The sequence below is a fragment of the Catharus ustulatus genome, chromosome 29 (assembly GCF_009819885.2).
Source record: "Catharus ustulatus isolate bCatUst1 chromosome 29, bCatUst1.pri.v2, whole genome shotgun sequence".
NCBI lineage: Eukaryota > Metazoa > Chordata > Aves > Passeriformes > Turdidae > Catharus > Catharus ustulatus.
Genome location: NC_046249.1, coordinates 4,906,422 through 4,924,478, shown reverse-complemented (window position 1 = coordinate 4,924,478; position 18,057 = coordinate 4,906,422). Strand labels below are relative to the sequence as shown.

Below are 18,057 nucleotides of genomic sequence, written 5' to 3'. Positions count from 1 at the left end.
TAGTGTGTCTGACATAAGCAGTGCATCTGTTTGGGATGCTGGTGGCAGAGGCTGGAGCAGGGTCAGGATTTGGGGAGATTGGAAGGTCCCTGGAAGAGGCTGGAACAGGGTCAGGATTTGGGGAGTTTGAAAAGCCAATAGCAGAGGCTGGAGCAGGGTCAGGATTTGGAGAGTTTGGAAAGTCCATGGGAGAGGCTGGAGCAGGGTCAGGATTTGGGGAGTTTGAAAAGCCAATAGCAGAGGCTGGAGCAGGGGGTTGGGAAGTTTGGAAGGCCCATGGCAGAGGCTGGAGCAGGGTCAGAGTTTGGGGAGTTTGAAAAGCCAATAGCAGAGGCTGGAGCAGGGTCAGGATTTGGGGAGTTTGGAAGGCCCATGGGAGAGGCTGGGGTTGTGGTTTGGGGAGTTTGAAAAGCCAATAGCAGAGGCTGGAGCAGGGTTGGGATTTGGGGGTGTTTCTGTTCCATTTGCCTTTGGTTGCCTCAGGCTCCCTGGCAGTGCCATAACCAGTTGCCTGACATAGATGTGATGCCTGTTGCTGTTCAATGTCTTTTCTGATTAAATCATACAACCATAATGATGGAGTGAGACTGGAAGTTTCTCTAAGAAAAGGGAAGCTGCTCTGTATTCCCTTCAGATATGTTTCCCCCTTCCCTCAATTTTCAGCCAGCTCTGCTTTAAAGAAATGTAGGAGATCCTACTGAATTTTTTTTTTTCAAGACTTGTTTGAGACCTTGGGAGCTTTTCTGCTCAGCCAAAATCTGTTGGAGAGTGAACTTGGGAAGTGTTTCAGCATGAGAAGTTCAGCAGCAGTAGGTGTGGACCTGGTTTAGATTTCTTTATTCCTAGATAATATCACAAACTAAGCTCAAAGGCCCCTTCTGCCTGGAGTTTTCTTGTGAGGTTGTGCAAAGTCACTTAAATTGGCTGATCTGTAGTTGTAGATGTGAATTGTGATTTATTATTATTATTATTTTTTAGATAGATTTTTAAACTTTTTAATCCAAGACAGAGGAATGTGTTATTTGAACTATTTTTGTTACTCACAGGGGTGTTTTCATGAAGATCTGTAGGACAAGGGGTCTCTCACATGCTCTGCTCACACTGCAAGTGTCCAACCCCAGCAGTGGGGAGTAGAACTTCCTCCCAGGAAATGGTTATACCAGAATAAGCCTGAATTCACTTTTCTGGTATAATGTGCTTATGTTGATAAAGCAAATTCTGACTCTGCAGGAACACAGTTTATTGAGAGAGCTGGAGCAGCCTGGGGGGCTCTGCTGGGATAATTCTGCATGGAGTGAAATGTGAACATTCCTGGGGGATGTTTATGGATGAGCTGCTGTCCTGGGTTATTCTTACACTTGGCAGATAAGAAATGAGAAGAAAGAGAAGTTCTCCTCCCTCCTTGTGCCCTCCTTTCAGTGCACAGAGAAAAGAGGAGAGAACACAGTCTTTTATTTGAGAGGCAGTAGCAGGTTTTAGTTCAGTTGCTTCCCTGATTTCTAGGCCACGATTTATCAAAAGAATTACCTGACATTCCTGGGAGACTGGATTATGGATGCTGCTGTTTTCTGTAGGGTTTGGGCTGTCCTAACCCAGGAGATTGGAGGAAACACAGCCCCAGATCTGTTCTGTGATGTTTGGGGTGCTGCTGTGGCAGCAGCAAGTTGTGAAATGTGGCCAAGGCAGTGCTCAGCTCCAGGCTCTGTGTGTTCCATCCCAAGTGTCCTGGCTACTGTTGTTGGCTGTTTTTCCTTCTCCATGTTGTAACTGGAATGATTTGGTTTTCTTGGCTTAGTCTTCCATGTGACTTCTAGATTTAGGGTTAACTTTTTGTTATCTGAAAAAAAGAACTTCTTTCTGCTAAAACAGTGTCCTCTTATAGCTTTAGTACAGAATCCCAGACTGGTTTGGGTTGGAAGGCACCTTAAATATCATTCAGTTCCATCTTCCACTATCCCAGACTGCTCCAAGCCCTGTCCAGCCTGGCCTTGGACACTGCCAGGGATCCAGGGGCAGCCACAGCTGCTCTGGGCACCCTGTGCCAGGGCCTGCCCACCCTCCCAGGGAACAATTCCTGCCCAATATTCCATCCAGCCCTGCCCTCTGGCAGTGGAAGCCATTCCCTCTTGTCCTGTCACTTACTCCCCATGTTAAAATTTTCTCTCCCTCCTGTTTATGAGCTCCTTTACAGCACTGGAAAGATGGTAGACCTCAAATTCTTGCCTGTCTGTCCATCTGTTCTGAGATTTTTAACCAGGCATTGAAAGGGCTGTGTACAAATTTCTTGGAATGAGAACTTCTGCAGGCCTGGCTGTTCCCAAGTGCATGAACTGGTATACAAGGGAAAATGTTTCCTCCTGAAAATAGGAAAGCTGAGATACTGATGGAAAATACTTCCATTTGACTCAGATCATGTCATTCCATGTCAACAAAATGAGATAGTCCAACCATTTTCCGTCATAAACCATCAGTCTTCCCCTTCCCCTTCCCTCTTCCCTCTCTGCTTTGTTACCTGTCTCTGCCCTTTGCTACAGAATGTCCCTTGGTAAGTACAGAAATGACATTTCTGCAGCACAGGACAAGGGAAATGATTTGAGGGAGCCTTTGCACTTGTATTTCTTGAAGGGCTGTAGATACAAGACTCCTAATTAAAAGGTCAAAGCCACTTGCAGAACCAACTGTCTAAATATAACCCCAGCTTTGTGCTGATGGACTCTGGTAACTAAGGCTTCACTAGCTGGATACATCAATGTGTGTAAGGAACTCCTGTGGCTTCCCTAAAATAGAACTTTTTTTGTACAATGGTGCATATAAATGCAGCTCCAAGGGCTCTTTTTAGCATGAATTTGTAATAATTTGCTAAACCCACTCGTGCTTCTGTTGCTCTTGAATAAACTCCTGGATGGAATCAGCAAACCTCCATGTCTCACCCTGGTGTGGATGTGTGTTGTTCAAGGTTTGCTGTGTTTTGGGTTTCAGTTCATCAGCAGGGCTGCATATCCAGGCCTTTTTCTGTGTGCCCTGAGGGTGTTTTTCCTGCACTGACATCCTCTCCCACTGTTTATTGGATGCTTGGTTTTGGAAAGCCATTCCCTGTGAGGCTCTCACTGCCCATCTGGAGCTGGGAGCCTGTGCCAGATGCAGGGCCAGGGGAATCAGCTGTTCACTGGGAACTTGCAGTCAAGTACCTGCTGCATCCCAATAATCCCCAAAGGCTTCTGTCACATAATTCCCAACCACACAGTCCCTGACTGCAGGGAATGACAAAGAAATAAGTACAATGACAGTTCCTTCATATCAATCAGAAATATTTGAAAAATTGATTTGCTTAAGCCTTATTTTATCTTGGAGGGCTCATTTTGATCGCTTTAATGGGTGGAATTCAAATCTCCTTTCCCAGTATGCTTGGCACCTGTATCCTTAAAAACACTGATTCCTGTCAACTCCTGACAAACAGCACCTGATGTGTCTTTTTTTTTTATTTAATTTCAGGACAAACACCACGATGCTGCTCATGAAATTATTGAGACAATTCGGTAAGTGCTTGGTGCAGCCTGCCTGGGATCCTTCCTGTGCCTCTCTGCAGCTCTGGGAGGGGATGGCTGGAGTCAGGACATGCAGGAGGGCAGCAGTTACCATTTAGCAGCTCTGAGTTATTTTCTAGGCTGAATTTGCTGCAATACAGAGCTCCCTGGCAAATAGATTTTGTTTTATCTTGCCATATTCCATTCTGTTTTGAACAGAGTTAAAAATGAGTGGTGGTGTTCAGCTTTAATACTTGTGGCAGTTTGTATTTGAGCTTTGGACAGACAAGGTTAAGGAAGCATCCTTGGCTTGATGTGTTATGTCCTGATCTTGCCTCTGCCCACCCTCTCTGTTTCCCCTGTTGCTGTGATCTTGCAGCATTTGGGTTGTTTGGCAATGATCTCCCTGTAGAATTCCTCCTAATCCTGCTGATAGAGTTGGAACAGCATGGGGAAAATGGGAGGATAAAGGTGAAAGACAACTGTGAGGAGCAGGAAGTCAGAGGATTTCCCAACACGGGCTCTCAGGACGTGACTTGCTGTTATTTCAGCAGGATTAGGAGGGGACTTGCCAAAGAACAACTTTTAATAAATGCTACACCAATTCCCCAAACACCTGAGGGATGAGAATGAGTTATCCCCATTACAAAGCTGTTCTTGTTAACTGTTTTAGATCCTTACAGGCTGCCCTTGGCTCAGCTTGAGGCTCTGTCTGTAGCAGGTTTTAATGCTTGGGAGGTGCTGATACAGGTGAGGGAAGAGATGTTCTACCTGCAGAACCACCTGAGCTTAAAATTTGGTCACATGGCAAAGGAAAAGGTAGTAGTGAACCTTGTGTGCTCCCAGTGTGAGTGTGAGAGAGCCAAGTGCTTGATAGCATCACTCACATGCATGGAATCAGAGCATTTCCCATGGTCTGGGTGGGCAGAGGCTGTGGAATGAGGCTGCAGCTGATTATTTTCTCCTAAAGGAGTTTCTTTTCCTATCTACTAAACACTGCCACTGGTGCTGCCAGTTTGGACTGATGGGGATAAGATCCTGTGCCTTGGGATTTTGTGGATTTGTTGGTGGGTGTGGAGAAGGACCCTTCCAAGGGGCTCAGAGGGAGCTTGAGCTGGAGGGGTGGCTGGAGTTGGAGTTGTTGCTTTCTGTGCTGGAGGCAAAGGGAAACTGTCTTAGGGAGCAATTGGGTCAAATAATGTTTCACAACTGTGTTTTAAGCAAGGTTGGAGTGAACTTGGTGTCAGAAGTTCTTGTGCTGCCTTTGCCTTGTGCAAAGTTGTTGCCCAGAGTGTTGTTGTGAAAGTGGTGGGTGAGAGAATGCAGGGAAGCCTTTATCTCATCAGGCACTGGAATCATGGAATATCCCAAGCTGGAGGGGACACAAGGATGGAGCTGCTGTTGGCTGCCTGTTCCTGGGGTTTGAGAGTGAGAAGTTTGCAGGGAGAGCCCTGGTGCTTTTAGGGGAGATGGGAGATAGCAGAAGAGGGCCAGCCATATGTGTGCAGGTTGTGGTTTTCACTGGCCTGTGTAGTTATTAACCATGTGTGAATCAGCCAGAAGCAACAGACCTGTTGGATCTTACTTTATTTTTTTCCCATTTTAATAGTGAAGAATGGAACAAAATTCACAAGGAAGAAATTCTGCAATTCCTATTGGAATTCATCCTGTGATGTGGGTTTTTTTGATTCTGACAGTGCTTTCCAATTTGATATTTGTGGAAGAAAGCATGTACAAAGCTTCTGTGGCATTTAAATTGCCTTTGAAGGGAATTAATCTTCCTCCATTCCACAAGTGAAGCTCTCTCCTGTGAGCTGCCATTGTTGGATGCACTGCAAGTGGGCATGTGCTTTCCCTTTCTGATGGCCACAACACACAGGGCTGTGTTAATTCAGAATATCAAAGGGCTCTTTTGTCAAAATAACTTCAAAAAATCTGCTTTGGTTGGGTGTGTAAGGTGTAAGAGCAGTTTAGACACTCCCCAGAGGAGAATGTCCTGGTTGGTGACAGGGGTTTTGGGCTGCTGTGGGAAATGTCTTCTCCACATTCAGCTTTGTCAAAGCTTCCTGCAGAATCAGAATTCTTTGGAAATGCTTCACTTCTGCATTTTATGTTAGCTTAACATCAGCCATGACTTTTGAGTATTTTTAGACACGTGGAATACATTTATCACCTCATTTTGAAGCTTTATGCTCCTGCCAGTGTCTACAGGCATCTTGCTGTTTATTCAGTACAAATGTGAACTGTTGCAGTTTCCATGATGTCTGCCTTCCTCCTGACAATCCTGTGAGCTCCCAGGGCTGCTCAGTATCCTCTCCATGTAAAGCAGTCCAGAAAGGAGACAAATGACCTTATTATACTTAATTGCTACCTCCTTTAATTATTTCTTTTCTCCTTCCAGGTGGGTCTGTGAAGAAATCCCAGATCTCAAGCTTGCCATGGAAAACTATGTTTTAATTGACTATGATACAAAAAGGTGAGAGCAATGTTTTTGTTCCCAGCAGGAGTTCAGGCCAGCACAGGGTGTAGTGAACCAGTGTGTAACTGGTTATTCTTAGACACTACCAACTGAAGTTTTCTCTCAGAACTGGCTTCGGGCTCTGCTGGAGTTATTTTGGTAGGAAATGTGTAACAGCAACATTGGCAAAGGCAGTTGGATTAAGGACATAATTGGAAACTCCACAGAGCTCCAGTGCAGCTCTGCTGTACGTTGAATTACTCACTGTGAAACAATGATCGGTATCTGCGCCCTTGGAGTGCAGCCAGGGTGGGAGTCTCAATGGCACTGAGCTTCTACTCCTGTAGTAACCAGGAATTCCTGCTCAGCAGGGCATGGCAGAGCTGGGTGGCAGTGGGAGCTGCACCTTCCCCTCCTCCCCTTCCTGCTGCCTGGGGGCTGAATTCAGAGGTGAAATTCCCAGGAGTGTTGTGGGCAGTTGGAAGGGCTCTGAGGTGCCTCAGTTACATGGGAATTCATACCCACAAGCAGTTCAGAATGAATGTCTCTTATGGGATATGGGATATCTTATGGGCTGGGAGAGGTAGATCCTACCCTGGGTGTGTCTGTGGAGAGTTCTGAGGTTCTGTGCATGGACTTGGCTCTACTGAGACTGGGAAAATGGAGTATGCTCAAGCTGCAGTGTACAAAAACCTCCTTGGTTGCCTTCATGGGAAAGACTGAATTTATCCAAGTCCACAGAATGACTAAACTGTTAGAAAAAAGTTTAGAGATGAAACTGCATTACTGTGAGTAGAATCCCAGAATATCCTGAGCTGGGAGGGACCCTCAGGGATCATCAGAGCAGCCCCTGGCCCTGCCCAGACCCCCCAACAATCCCACCCTGAGCATCCCTGAGAGCGGTGTCCAAACGCTCCTGGAGCTCTGGCAGCCTTGGGGCTGGGACCATTCCCTGTTCAGTGCCCCAGAACCCTCTGAGGGAAGAACATTTTCCAACCAAACCTCCCCAGCACCAGAAACTTCTGTTGTGATGTGTTTAAGGAATTGCTTCCTCTTCTCTCAATTTTGAATTGCTTCATTGCAAGACTTGCTAGTCCCTGTCTTCCTCCTGGAGAATTCAAAAGGAGCAATCAAGGTCAAGCATTCCTTGTCATTAAAATCCATTAATTTGGATCTGTGGATTACTCACAGCAGCTGCATTACTGTAATTTTGTGGTTCTGGCGTCCTCACTGGGTGTGTTTCCCTGGGGACCATCAGTGTGGTTGGCAGCAATGCTGAATTCAAGTGAAACCCCTCTGTTCCCTGAAGTCACCTCCAATATCTTCCTGCAGCTTTTCAAGGAAGTAATGGATTGGAATTCTGGTAATGATATCAGTCCTTTTTCTTCCTTTGAAAGAAATGGTCAGAAAAATCACTAGCAGCAGATGGGCTGAGCCAAGGATGTGCAGGAGAAGCAGCAGGTTATGGAAATGCAGACAAACCCCATTGCAGCCTCTTGCTTTTCCCAGTGTGGAAAGGACAGGTGGAAGCTTGGAATGGAATGAGCAGAGGTGTCCTGGCCAGTACAGTGACCCTGAGGATCACAAGAGGCTGAAGTGTCCTTTTTGATGTCCCCTGCCCCCATCCCTTCCCAGCTTTGGGAATGCTCATGGTTTAACAATGCCACTCCTGTAACTCCTTGTGTTGTTTTTGCTGCTCTTTGTGGGTCTGATTACATAACAATTGATGTTCCCAGGATATACTTTCTTTCCTGGCCTGAGATGAATTGTTTTAATCCTCTCAGCTTGTGTCATTAGGGCATCTGCCTGGGCTGACCATAATCCCAGCCAGCCCATGGAACAATCCCCAGGCTTTCCTGATGGCTGATGTTTCAGCCTGTGTTCTGGCTCTGTCTGCATTTTTGGTCCCAGAGTGAATTTCTGGAAAAGCATCTGCTTGTCTCAGGACTGATTATTGTGGAGAGATGATAGCAAAAAGGAGAAAATTACAGACCTCTTAAATTTCTGCTCAGCTGAAAATATGGAGAAGAGGTTCTGAGAATACAGAACTTTACAGGAAAAGGGCTGTACTCAAAGTATGACTTGTAATAAAGGAACTAATATTAATCCTGGTCTACTGAGGATATTATTGAAAGGAAACAAAGTCTTAAATCTAGGGATGTAATCACATATTCTGATAGAAAAAAACCCAAACACCTACTAGGCAAGAGGATGAAAAAGCCCAAGGTTTTACCTTCAAACCTGCCTGTTCTGAGCTGCCTCTGTGTTCTCCCCCAGCTTTGAGAGCATGCAGAGACTGTGTGACAAGTACAACCGAGCCATTGACAGCATCCACCAGTTGGTAAGTCTTGAATTTGGGGCCTGCCATGGCTTTTGTGTATTGAATTTGGCATCTGCCATGGTTTTTGGTATTGAATTTGGGGCTTGCCATGGTTTTTGAGTATTGAATTTGGGCCCTGCCGTGGTTTTTGTGTATTGAATTTGGCATCTGCCATGGTTTTGTGTATTGAATTTGGGCCTGCCATGATTTTTGGGTGTTGAATTTGGGCCCTGCCATGGTTTTTGGGTATTGAATTTGGGCCCTGCCATGGTTTTTGTGTATTGAATTTGGGCCCTGCCATGGTTTTTGTGTATTGAATTTGGGCCCTGCCATGGTTTTTGGGTATTGAATTTGGGCTCTGCCATGGTTTTTGGGTTTGAATCAGGTAGTGAGGAGCAGCAGAAAGCTGTAACTGACTCAGTGCTGCATTGTACCTGCTCCTGTAGCATCAGTAATATCCAGCACTTCCAGTTTTTGGGAGGCTTGAGCTTGGTATTAAACTTCCTTTCTTGATCACACCTGGGCAATCTAAGAGTTAGTATTGGATGGACATTGTTACAGAAAGAAAGGGAATTAAACACCACTTTTTGTTCCCAAATTCAGAGCTGTTGCTCTTCCTTGTGCACTTCTGGCACTGTTATTTTGGCATTTGGAAACAGCTGACTTGCCTTTAGGGGGAAGGCAAGGTTTATCTGCATTTAACACAGGGATTTCTCATGTAGATTGACTTTTGCACAGGGAAATCTGTGACTTATGGGTACTTAAATAATCCATATGAACTCTCCTGTGTGTTGTGGAAGTGATCCATGGCTTAGGAATTTCCTTGCCACAGTTCAGCTGCTCTGGCCTGTGGGATCATTGGCTAAAGTAGAATGTAATCTCTTTTCAGGCCAATTTAATGAGTTTTTGGTTCTCTTACTCCCAAAAAAGGTTGAACTGGAGGAAGCAAAACATGAACAATGAAAAATGTTACTATTCTGCTTAATTTGAAAGCATAGATGGATTTGTTTCTCTGCTGTACTTAGGGGAATAATTTGAAATATGCAGTATTATGGCACCAAGTCTTTTTTGCTGGGATTTTCTTAATTTTTTGGGCCTTAAAAACTTGTGGTTATTTGGATTCAGGCACCTTCATGTCTATGTTGGTTAGTAGCCAAATATTAGCAGCTATTCAGCATTTGCTATCTGAACTGGCAAACCTGAGGGGTTTCATTTTTTCCTTCCCATTTGAATCTCACAGGAATGTTTAGGAGAGGTCCTGAAATTGCCCTTTTTTGGTTTGTTTTTATCAAAGGGAGAGGTAGACATTTTTAAAACTTAACAACTGTTATGCTTAGGATGGGTTTTTTTCTCAAGAAGAAAGGAAGCTTGATTTCCATCTCTTTCCTGCCACTCCTGTCTGAGTGCATCTGATCCCTCTCATGTGACAGCTCCTGGAGCAAAAATTAACCTGTTCTTGTGTTGACAGTCAACATCAGTTCAGGGGGGATAGCAAAGAAAACAGGACTGAACCAACCTTTACACCCACCCCAACTCTATTCAGTGCTGTGCTTTAAATTGCCAATTGCTTTTTGCATCTCTTTAAATTGCCCTTTATACCCTGTGAAATTACCTGTAAATTGAGGTGTGACAATGCAGAGCAACTGCTGGTGTGCAATTTCTGCAGTATCACAGATTGGTTTGGGTTGGGAGGGACCCTAAAGCCTATCCCATCCCACTCCCTGCCATGGGCAGAGACACCTTCCTCAACCCCAGGCTGCTCCAAGCCCTGTCCAACCTGACCTTGGAATAATGACCACAGAAAAAGAGGTTTCCATGAACACCAGACCAGCATCACCACTGGTCACTTCTCATTAGGGAATGGGGTGGCACAATTTAATCTCTCTCCTCTGGAGAGTTCCCAATGTGAAAAACACAACAAAAAAGCCCTGTAGATTTTTTTCTGATGCTCTCACAAAGACTACAAAATGCAGGAAAGCTTCCACGGGGAGTGCCAAAAGCTGGACCTGGACAGAATTCCAGACTGGTTTGTGCTGGAAGAGACCTTAAAGCTCAACCAGTGCCACCCCTGCCATGGCAGGGACACCTTCCACTATCTCAGGCTGCTCCAAGCCCCATCCAGCCTGGCCTTGGGCACTGCCAGGGATCCAGGGGCAGCCACAGCTGCTCTGGGCACCCTGTGCCAGGGCCTGCCCACCCTCCCAGGGAACAATTCCTGCCCAATATCCCATCCAGCCCTGCCCTCTGGCAGTGGAAGCCATTCCCTGTGTCCTGTCCCTCCATCCCTTGTCCCCAGTCCCTCTCCAGCTCTCCTGGAGCCCCTTCAGGCCCTGCAAGGGGCTCTCAGCTCTCCCTGGAGCCTTCTCTTCTCCAGGTGAGCACCCCCAGCTCTCCCAGCCTGGCTCCAGTTCTGTTCTCTGTTTTTATCTTTAAGAAGGACCTGCAGCCAAGCTGAGGGAGGGGGGCTTGGAGGGGACTGTCCCTCACTCCTCAGCTGGGTTTGGTGCCGGTTCTTGTCCCCACGTGGGCTCACAGGCTGTCCCTGCTGTCCCTGCAGTGGAAGGGGACGACGCAGCCCATGAAGCTGAACACGCGCCCGTCCAACGGGCTGCTGCGGCACATCCTGCAGCAGGTGTACAACCACTCGGTCACCGACCCTGAGAAACTCAACAACTACGAGCCCTTCTCCCCCGAGGTCTACGGAGAAACGTCCTTTGACTTGGTGGCCCAAATGATCGATGAGATTAAAATGACAGAGGATGATTTGTTCGTTGACTTGGGCAGTGGTAAGTGGCCAATAACTCTTTTTTCTCCTTTCTTTGATTTTTCTCTTTTTCTTTGTACGGTAATTTCACCATTATAAGCTGCACCATTTTGACTAAAATTTTTGTTTGAACCCGAAAGTGTGGCTTATAAACAGGTGCGGCTTATATATGGACAAAGAAGGAAAAGTTGCTGTTTTAGTTTGGAGGACAGGTGTCTTCAGAGAAAGGCAGGAGCTTCTCTTTGAAATGGAGAATGTAAACCCCCTCCCTCCAAATTATTATAATTTTGAAATCAAGGGGATTTCAGGCAAAGATATGGGAATTAGGAATAACAGTTCTTTACTAGGGAAATTAAAATAGAAATACAGTACTACAAAGAAACAAACCCCAAACCCTGACACAGTCAGAGTACAACCTGACACCCGTCAGGCAGGGTGTTGGCAGCAGTCCCATTCCATGGTGGCTGCATCCTCCTGCAGTGACAGATGTGGCTCAGTTGGAGCAGTGCTCCTGTACAAGGTGCAGTTTCCCTCCGGAGCTCCAGTGGGGATGTGGAGAAATCCGGTTTTCTCTGGAGTCCGGTGGAGAAAGGGGCTCCCTGAGTGTCCCAAAACCTCTGTTTTTATCTTGGTAAGAAATGTTGGGCTCTTCCCCCTGGCTGGAGCAACTCCCAATGGGATGCAGTAATTTTATCAGTCCCACAGTGGGACTCAATGGCCATGAGCAGAAAATGACTGGCTGGAGGAAGGATGGGTTGTGAAAAGATAAAGAACAATGGCCTGCCTGGTTTCAGTGGATGGCCCATTAGCAGAATATCTCCCGAGGAGATAAGGATCACTGCCCCCACCCTCAACAGATGGAGATAGAACAGATACCTTTTATTACACTCTGTGTTGTAATGTGTGGCTTATAATCAGGTGCAGTTTATGTATGGACAGAGAATGAAAATTTACCAACACCCGGAGATGCGGCTTGTACTCAGTGCGGCTTGTAATCGTGAAATTACTGTACTGTGAAAACCCCCATGTATCCCTATGTGGTTCTGGGAAGTAACCCAGAACTGGGGATTGTATTACAGGATAAGCATCTTTTCTAGATAATCCCCAAAGATGCTCCTGCTTTTTATGCCAGGATTAAATGGACCAATCAAACTCCCCAGACCTCTGTTCTGGTGGCAGTGAAATATCAGCCTGCAATGCAAGAAACCCTTGTTACAAACCCCTTTGTTTGTGTTGGTGTTGTTGGATACACTTGTGAGGAAGAAGCAATGTTAAAAATGATGTTTGACCCATAAAGTTGCATTCCTGAGGATTCATCTGTTTTCAGTGGATTTGCTTTATGCCCTTCATATCTGAAAATGGGATTTCTTGACCCTTCCCATGTGAAACACTTGGTGTAGAATCTGAAAATGGAGTTTTTTTGCCTCTGACTTGTTAATGTGTCAAAAAAGTTCTACAGTCTACTTGAACAGTTGTGAAACCCCAGAAAATCTAACCCACAACTGCAACAGTTGAGTTTTAAAAGGAAATTGATGTGTCTAGTGGATGAGGAAACCAGGTATGACTCAAGCACATGTGCAAGAGATACTGAGTAAGAAGATGTTCTTTTTCTTGGTAAAATCTGGTTCAGAACAGGAAAGGAGTTGTAAGAATTTCCCCTCTTGCTTGATGTGCTCTGAAGTTTTAACACATTTAAACCCAAACAAGTGTGTGTGATACAGGACTTCTGGGGAAAAATATATTAAAAAAATATATATATTTTGAATTTGAAAGTATATTTTAAATATTGAAGTTATATATAAATATTCTATATTTATATGTGTTATACATAGTAAAATAATAGACTGTAGAATAATTAAATATTAAATAGTATACTATTAAAAGTGTATAATAATATATTAACATACATTATAAGAATATAGAATATAATAATTACATAAATATATAGAATAGAATAATATATAATATAATATAGAATAGAATAATATATAAATATATACATACAGGCTCTTCAGTGGTTTTCTTAACCCTGCTTCCTCTGTCAGTGGGACTGACTGAAATTTCTTGAAATTTGATGTTCAGATGAGCCCTTTAGAAAGACATCAGGACTGAGAAACTCTTTTCCATCTGGAGGGAAACAAAATCTCCATAGATTCTCACAATTGTTTGTCCAGGAAGGTTAAACAAGATGATATCTGGGGCCCTGGGTCACAGGCCCATGTCAGATCCTTTAATCTGCTATCCCCAGAAGGAAATCAGGTTGAAATCAGATTTTTCACTGTGATCTTGGGGCTAAGCAGCACCAGGGCAGTGGGGATGACTGGGAGTGCCCAACTGGGAATGGCAGATCCTGGAGCTGAAAGTGCCCTCAGTCCCACAGATCACCTGCTGCATTTGTGTGCACTTTGCTCTAAAAGCTTCTCTCCTTGGAGATGCTCTCAGCTGTGGCTTTTTGTTCCCTGCAGGTGTGGGGCAGGTGGTGCTTCAAGTGGCTGCAGCCACAAACTGCAAACATCACTACGGAGTGGAGAAAGCTGATATTCCAGCCAAGTATGCTGAGGTGAGTGAGCTGTGCTGCCTCTGGGTGAGCCTGGCTGTGTGAGCCTGGCTGTACTGAGGTGAGTGAGCTGTGCTGAGGTGAGTGAGCCTGGCTGTGCTGAGGTGAGTGAGCTGTGCTGCCTGGGTGAGCCTGCCTGTGCTGAGGTGAGTGAGCTGTGCTGCCTGGGTGAGCCTGGCTGTGCTGCCTGTGGAGCAGCCACTCACTGCTGCAGGGTGACAACAGCTCTGCTGCAGCTAAAGCAGATTTTCAACCCTGCTGGATTTTTGCTGCTCAGATCAGCCAGTCCTGGAGCAGTGAAATGTCAACCTGCAATGCAAGGGTGTGCTTGAGGAAAGAAGTGTGTCCAGTCTGGAGTGTTCAGAAGGAGCATTGGCATCTGTCTAGAGTGATTTCAGGCCCTGAAAACTCTTTTAACAATAATGCATGGCTTGTTCAAATGGGAGTGCAGTATAAACTTCACCCAAATACCTGTGTCTGGAATGGCTCTAATGCAGCTCCCAGAGGCTACTGCATGCAGCAAATCCAGGAATAAATTCAGCAAACAATTAGTTCTTAAATATTTTAAAGACCATGTGCCTGCCTGTGGTGGTGATGGCCCTTTTTCAGTTATTAAACCACCAGAAGTTCCTCCTGAGGCCCGTGCTGAGTGTCTGGTGTGTAACTGCTTAGTGAGGAAAACCATAAAATGGCCTGAAGCTGAAGGGGTGGAGATTTAGGTTAGAGATTAGGTAGAAATTCTTGGCTGTGAGGGTGGCAGAGGGTGGCCAGAGCAGCTGTGGCTGCCCCATGATCCCTGGAAGTACCCAAGGCCAGGTTGGATGGGGTTTGGAGCAGCCTGGGATAGTGAAAGGTGTCCCATGGCAAGGGTTGGAACTGAAATATTGAGGTCCCTTCCAACCCACACCATTCTGTGATGGTTTGATAATGTTTAGTCAGGCTTCTTTAGTCAGGTTTCTTTACACTTCTGTTTCTGTGCCAGTGGGACACACACAAATGAGGAGTTTAAGGCAAATCTGGGATGCCAGAAGCACACAGGGAAGGTCACTCATGTTTTAGCACCAGAAGTTTACCTCCTTCAGTAGCCCAAACAGAAACTGATCCCTCTGAATTGTCAAAACACAGATTCAACCTTAACAGGCTGGAAAATTATCCCTCATGGAGGGAGGGAATAAATAAAACTCCTTGATCCATTTTTTAGTGATGTGGGCAAAAATGCATAAACACAGTGGTGAGGACAATCAATCAAGGACCTAAAAATCCACTTCATTTCCCCAGAACTGAGTGGAAGTTTCTACCTGGAGGGCCCTGCAGTCCCTCTGTGTGAACATCCTGGTTTCATTTTGGACCATTTACAAGGCCCCTTTGTGTTTGCCATTAAACTTAAAGATCAGCTTTATAAGGAAAAGTGAAATTCTCACTTTCACTATTACCCCTTCCTGTGACTGTGCAAACAAGTCTTTAGTGAAAACAGCAAACAAAACAATAACCCATAAATGGAGAATTGGGGATAGTCACTGCTGGGGTGTTTTCAGTGTCACAAGTCTTCCATGGGATTACTGGGTGAACTAAATGTTCTGCATTATTTCCCTGGTTAAATCCAGATTTAACAACCAAGGAACTGCAGTGTCCCAGTGTGTGAAGCTGCCTTGTGCCTTAGGGCCAGTTTTCCTCCAAATATTTGTGCAAGAAACTGGCCTGAGTTTCCAATTGAATTGGCTGTGACACCACATCTCTGGGTACCATGATAATAGTACCCAGATAATAAATGGATAACAGAATTTGAAAAGTTTCACCTAAAGAGGAAGAATGTTACGGATTTGTTTTTTTGAAGTTGTCTTAATAAATTAAAGTTAAGTTAATACATGAAAATACTGAGGATTTTTGATTTGATTTCCTGCTCAGCTTTGGAGTGGTTTTGAGCATAAAACATGTCTGTCAACACACAGTTCTGTTGAGCTGCTGATGGGGCAGCTGATCAACAACCACTGCCTTGAGTTGTCAGTGGGATCAGAATTTCTGCTGGGCTTCTCACACAGAATCACAGAATAGTTGGTGTTGGAAGGGGCCTCTGGCAGGGTCACCTGGAGCAGGCAGCACAGGAATGTGTCCAGGTGGGTTTGGAATGTCTCCAGGAAGGGAGACTCACCTCCAAATTTGGGCCAGATCAGCTGGGGCCAGGCTGCTGGGAAGGTGGTGATGGGGATGTATGGGGCACTGAGCTGTCTGGATATGGGATTTGGTTCCTTTTTCCCTTCTCTGGACAATGGAAAACAGCAGAGCCCTCCCTCCTCTGCAGCCCTGGGGTGTTTGGGTGCAGTTTGAAGCACTCCCAGTTGCTGTGGGAAGCAGGATTGTCCCTCTGGGATGCTCTGCCTGCTGTTTTCTGCCTCCTCAGTGACCCCATCAAACCCTGCTTTGTCCCTTTGCTGCTTGTCCCTTTGCTCCCTGGGCTTAGGCTGGGCTGCACCCACCTCCCCCTTGTGGGATTATGCACCACAACTGAAGGCTGGGCTATTTTTAGTGTTGGGCAGTGTAAGGGCTTTTCTTAGAACATGGAACTTCCATGCAAAGGGGGGGTGAAGATGCCAGCTTTGCCTTGGCCCTGAGGAAGTGAGGGTTCGGTTTTTTAAGGAAACTAAACAGCAGGAGCTGTGTCTGCCTGTCCTTGGAATGTTAATGGCCAAAAACCTCCAACCAGACAGAATTCTTGGGGGTCAGTGAGCACTTCAGAGCTGTGTCTCCATTGCTTTGATGGAATTGGAAATATGAGATGTCCTAATAGCTGGTTTTGGTTTTCTCCCTCTTGCAGACGATGGACAGAGAGTTCAGAAAATGGATGAAATGGTATGGGAAGAAACATGCAGAATACACAGTGAGTGAAACTCAGCTCAGATCGGGATCCACACTCACTTGCAGAGTTTGTAAAGTCCCCTCCAGCCTTTCCTCAGCCACCAGCATTTGAGCCACAGCTGCTTCCTGGCTCTTATCTTGATCCTGGGCATGGTGGTTCCAATATATCCTCCCAGACCCCTCTCTTTGTCTTGCCTGCTGTGGGGCATGGTGTTCTTGGGAGCACTTCCAGGTCTTTCCAGAAACTCTTGGAAGATTTATTCTTCTAAAATGTTGTTCTGTCTGGGGCTGCTGTGTGTGTTAAATCCTCTTTCCCTTTTTCCCTCCCTCTCTCCATGGATTGGGGTTTTTGCCAGGTATGGCAGCTCCTCCTTGGGGTTCTGAACTCTCCTGCTGGAAATAAAAGCTGAAGTTTTGGTTCTGCAGGCAGGGGAAGGTGTGGCCACCTGGATCCAGTTCTGGAGGGGATGGGGAGGTTCTGGATAGATGGAGATTGGAACAGGAAGCTCCAGGAACAGTTACAGGCTGGATGGTTCTCAAGGAAGGATGGTGGGATGTTAGTTCTGGTTTGGAAGGGTTTGGGATTGGATGCTCTGAGGGTAGAACTGGAGCAGGAGGAGTAAATGGGTCATCATGGGGCATCTTCCTGCCTATGGCAAGGGTTGTGTTGGAATTCCTTTTTCTTCCTCCTGAAGTTTATTTATCTCTGAGGATGTTTTGCACTCCAAGGATGGTGAGATGTGCAAATCCATGGACTGTCCTGTTCCATTCCTTCCCTTTTCCCTTTCTTCCCCTTTGTAATTGTCATTAAGAAAATCTACTCCCTGCTTAATCACTTTCCAGTCAGGAAATGGATTTACAATAGGAACCCACAGGGAGTTTTGAAAACACATCTATTTCTGCTTCTGCCACTTTGCTATGGTCAGGGAAGAGGCTGGGTGGGTCAGGGCTATTCCCAAATACCCCAGGGAAGCTGGGTCACTGCTCAGAGTTTGCAGCTGTCCTGCATCCAGGTGTGAGCAAGGACTGGGGAACTGCTCCTTCCCTTCCCCCCTGAGCCACCCTGCCATGTCCCTGGCATGGTGTGATCCACGTGGTTTCAGCATCCCAGCACTGTGGGATAATGGCAGGTTGGAGCTGAGCAGCTTTATTTCCCAATTTTCTGTCTGCTGGGATCCTGGGTGCCCTCATCTTGTGGTGGAGCTGCTCCAGCTCTCCCTTTGGGAAGGTGATGGTCCCTAACACTTCCCTCCTGGAATTCCTGTCTTGGGTAGAGGGATTCCCTTCCAGGGGGTGTTGGGGGCCTGGTCTGCAGCAGGACTGATAATTCCTTCCTGCTGTGGAAGCACTGGGAATGCTTCACTTTTCCTGAAGTGGCCATATGGCATTTTTCCATTGTGTCACCCAGCTGGCTTGACATGAAAGGAATTGTTCCTGAGGATGCTCTGCTTCTGAGCTGGGTAATTTAAGGAATAGGAGAGGAACTTGGACTAAAATATTGGAAGCATATTGCTTGCCTTAGGCAGCATTTCCATATTGAGCATTCCAAGTGACAGAGTCTGGTGCTATATTGAAACAAAG

General features: G+C 45.9%; 1 protein-coding gene across 4 annotated transcripts in view; it reads left to right on the top strand.

Annotated features, from left to right (window-relative positions):
- Positions 1-18,057, top strand: part of DOT1L (DOT1 like histone lysine methyltransferase) — a 79,418-nt gene that overhangs the window by 13,255 nt on the left and 48,106 nt on the right. For all 4 annotated transcript variants that reach the window (XM_033082021.2, XM_033082018.2, XM_033082020.1 and 1 more), the window contains exons 2-7: positions 3,493-3,536; positions 5,926-6,000; positions 8,260-8,323; positions 10,860-11,088; positions 13,532-13,626; positions 16,436-16,498. In XM_033082021.2, coding sequence (XP_032937912.1) covers positions 3,493-3,536; positions 5,926-6,000; positions 8,260-8,323; positions 10,860-11,088; positions 13,532-13,626; positions 16,436-16,498 — 570 coding nt within the window. The remainder of the gene's footprint in view (positions 1-3,492; positions 3,537-5,925; positions 6,001-8,259; positions 8,324-10,859; positions 11,089-13,531; positions 13,627-16,435; positions 16,499-18,057) is intronic.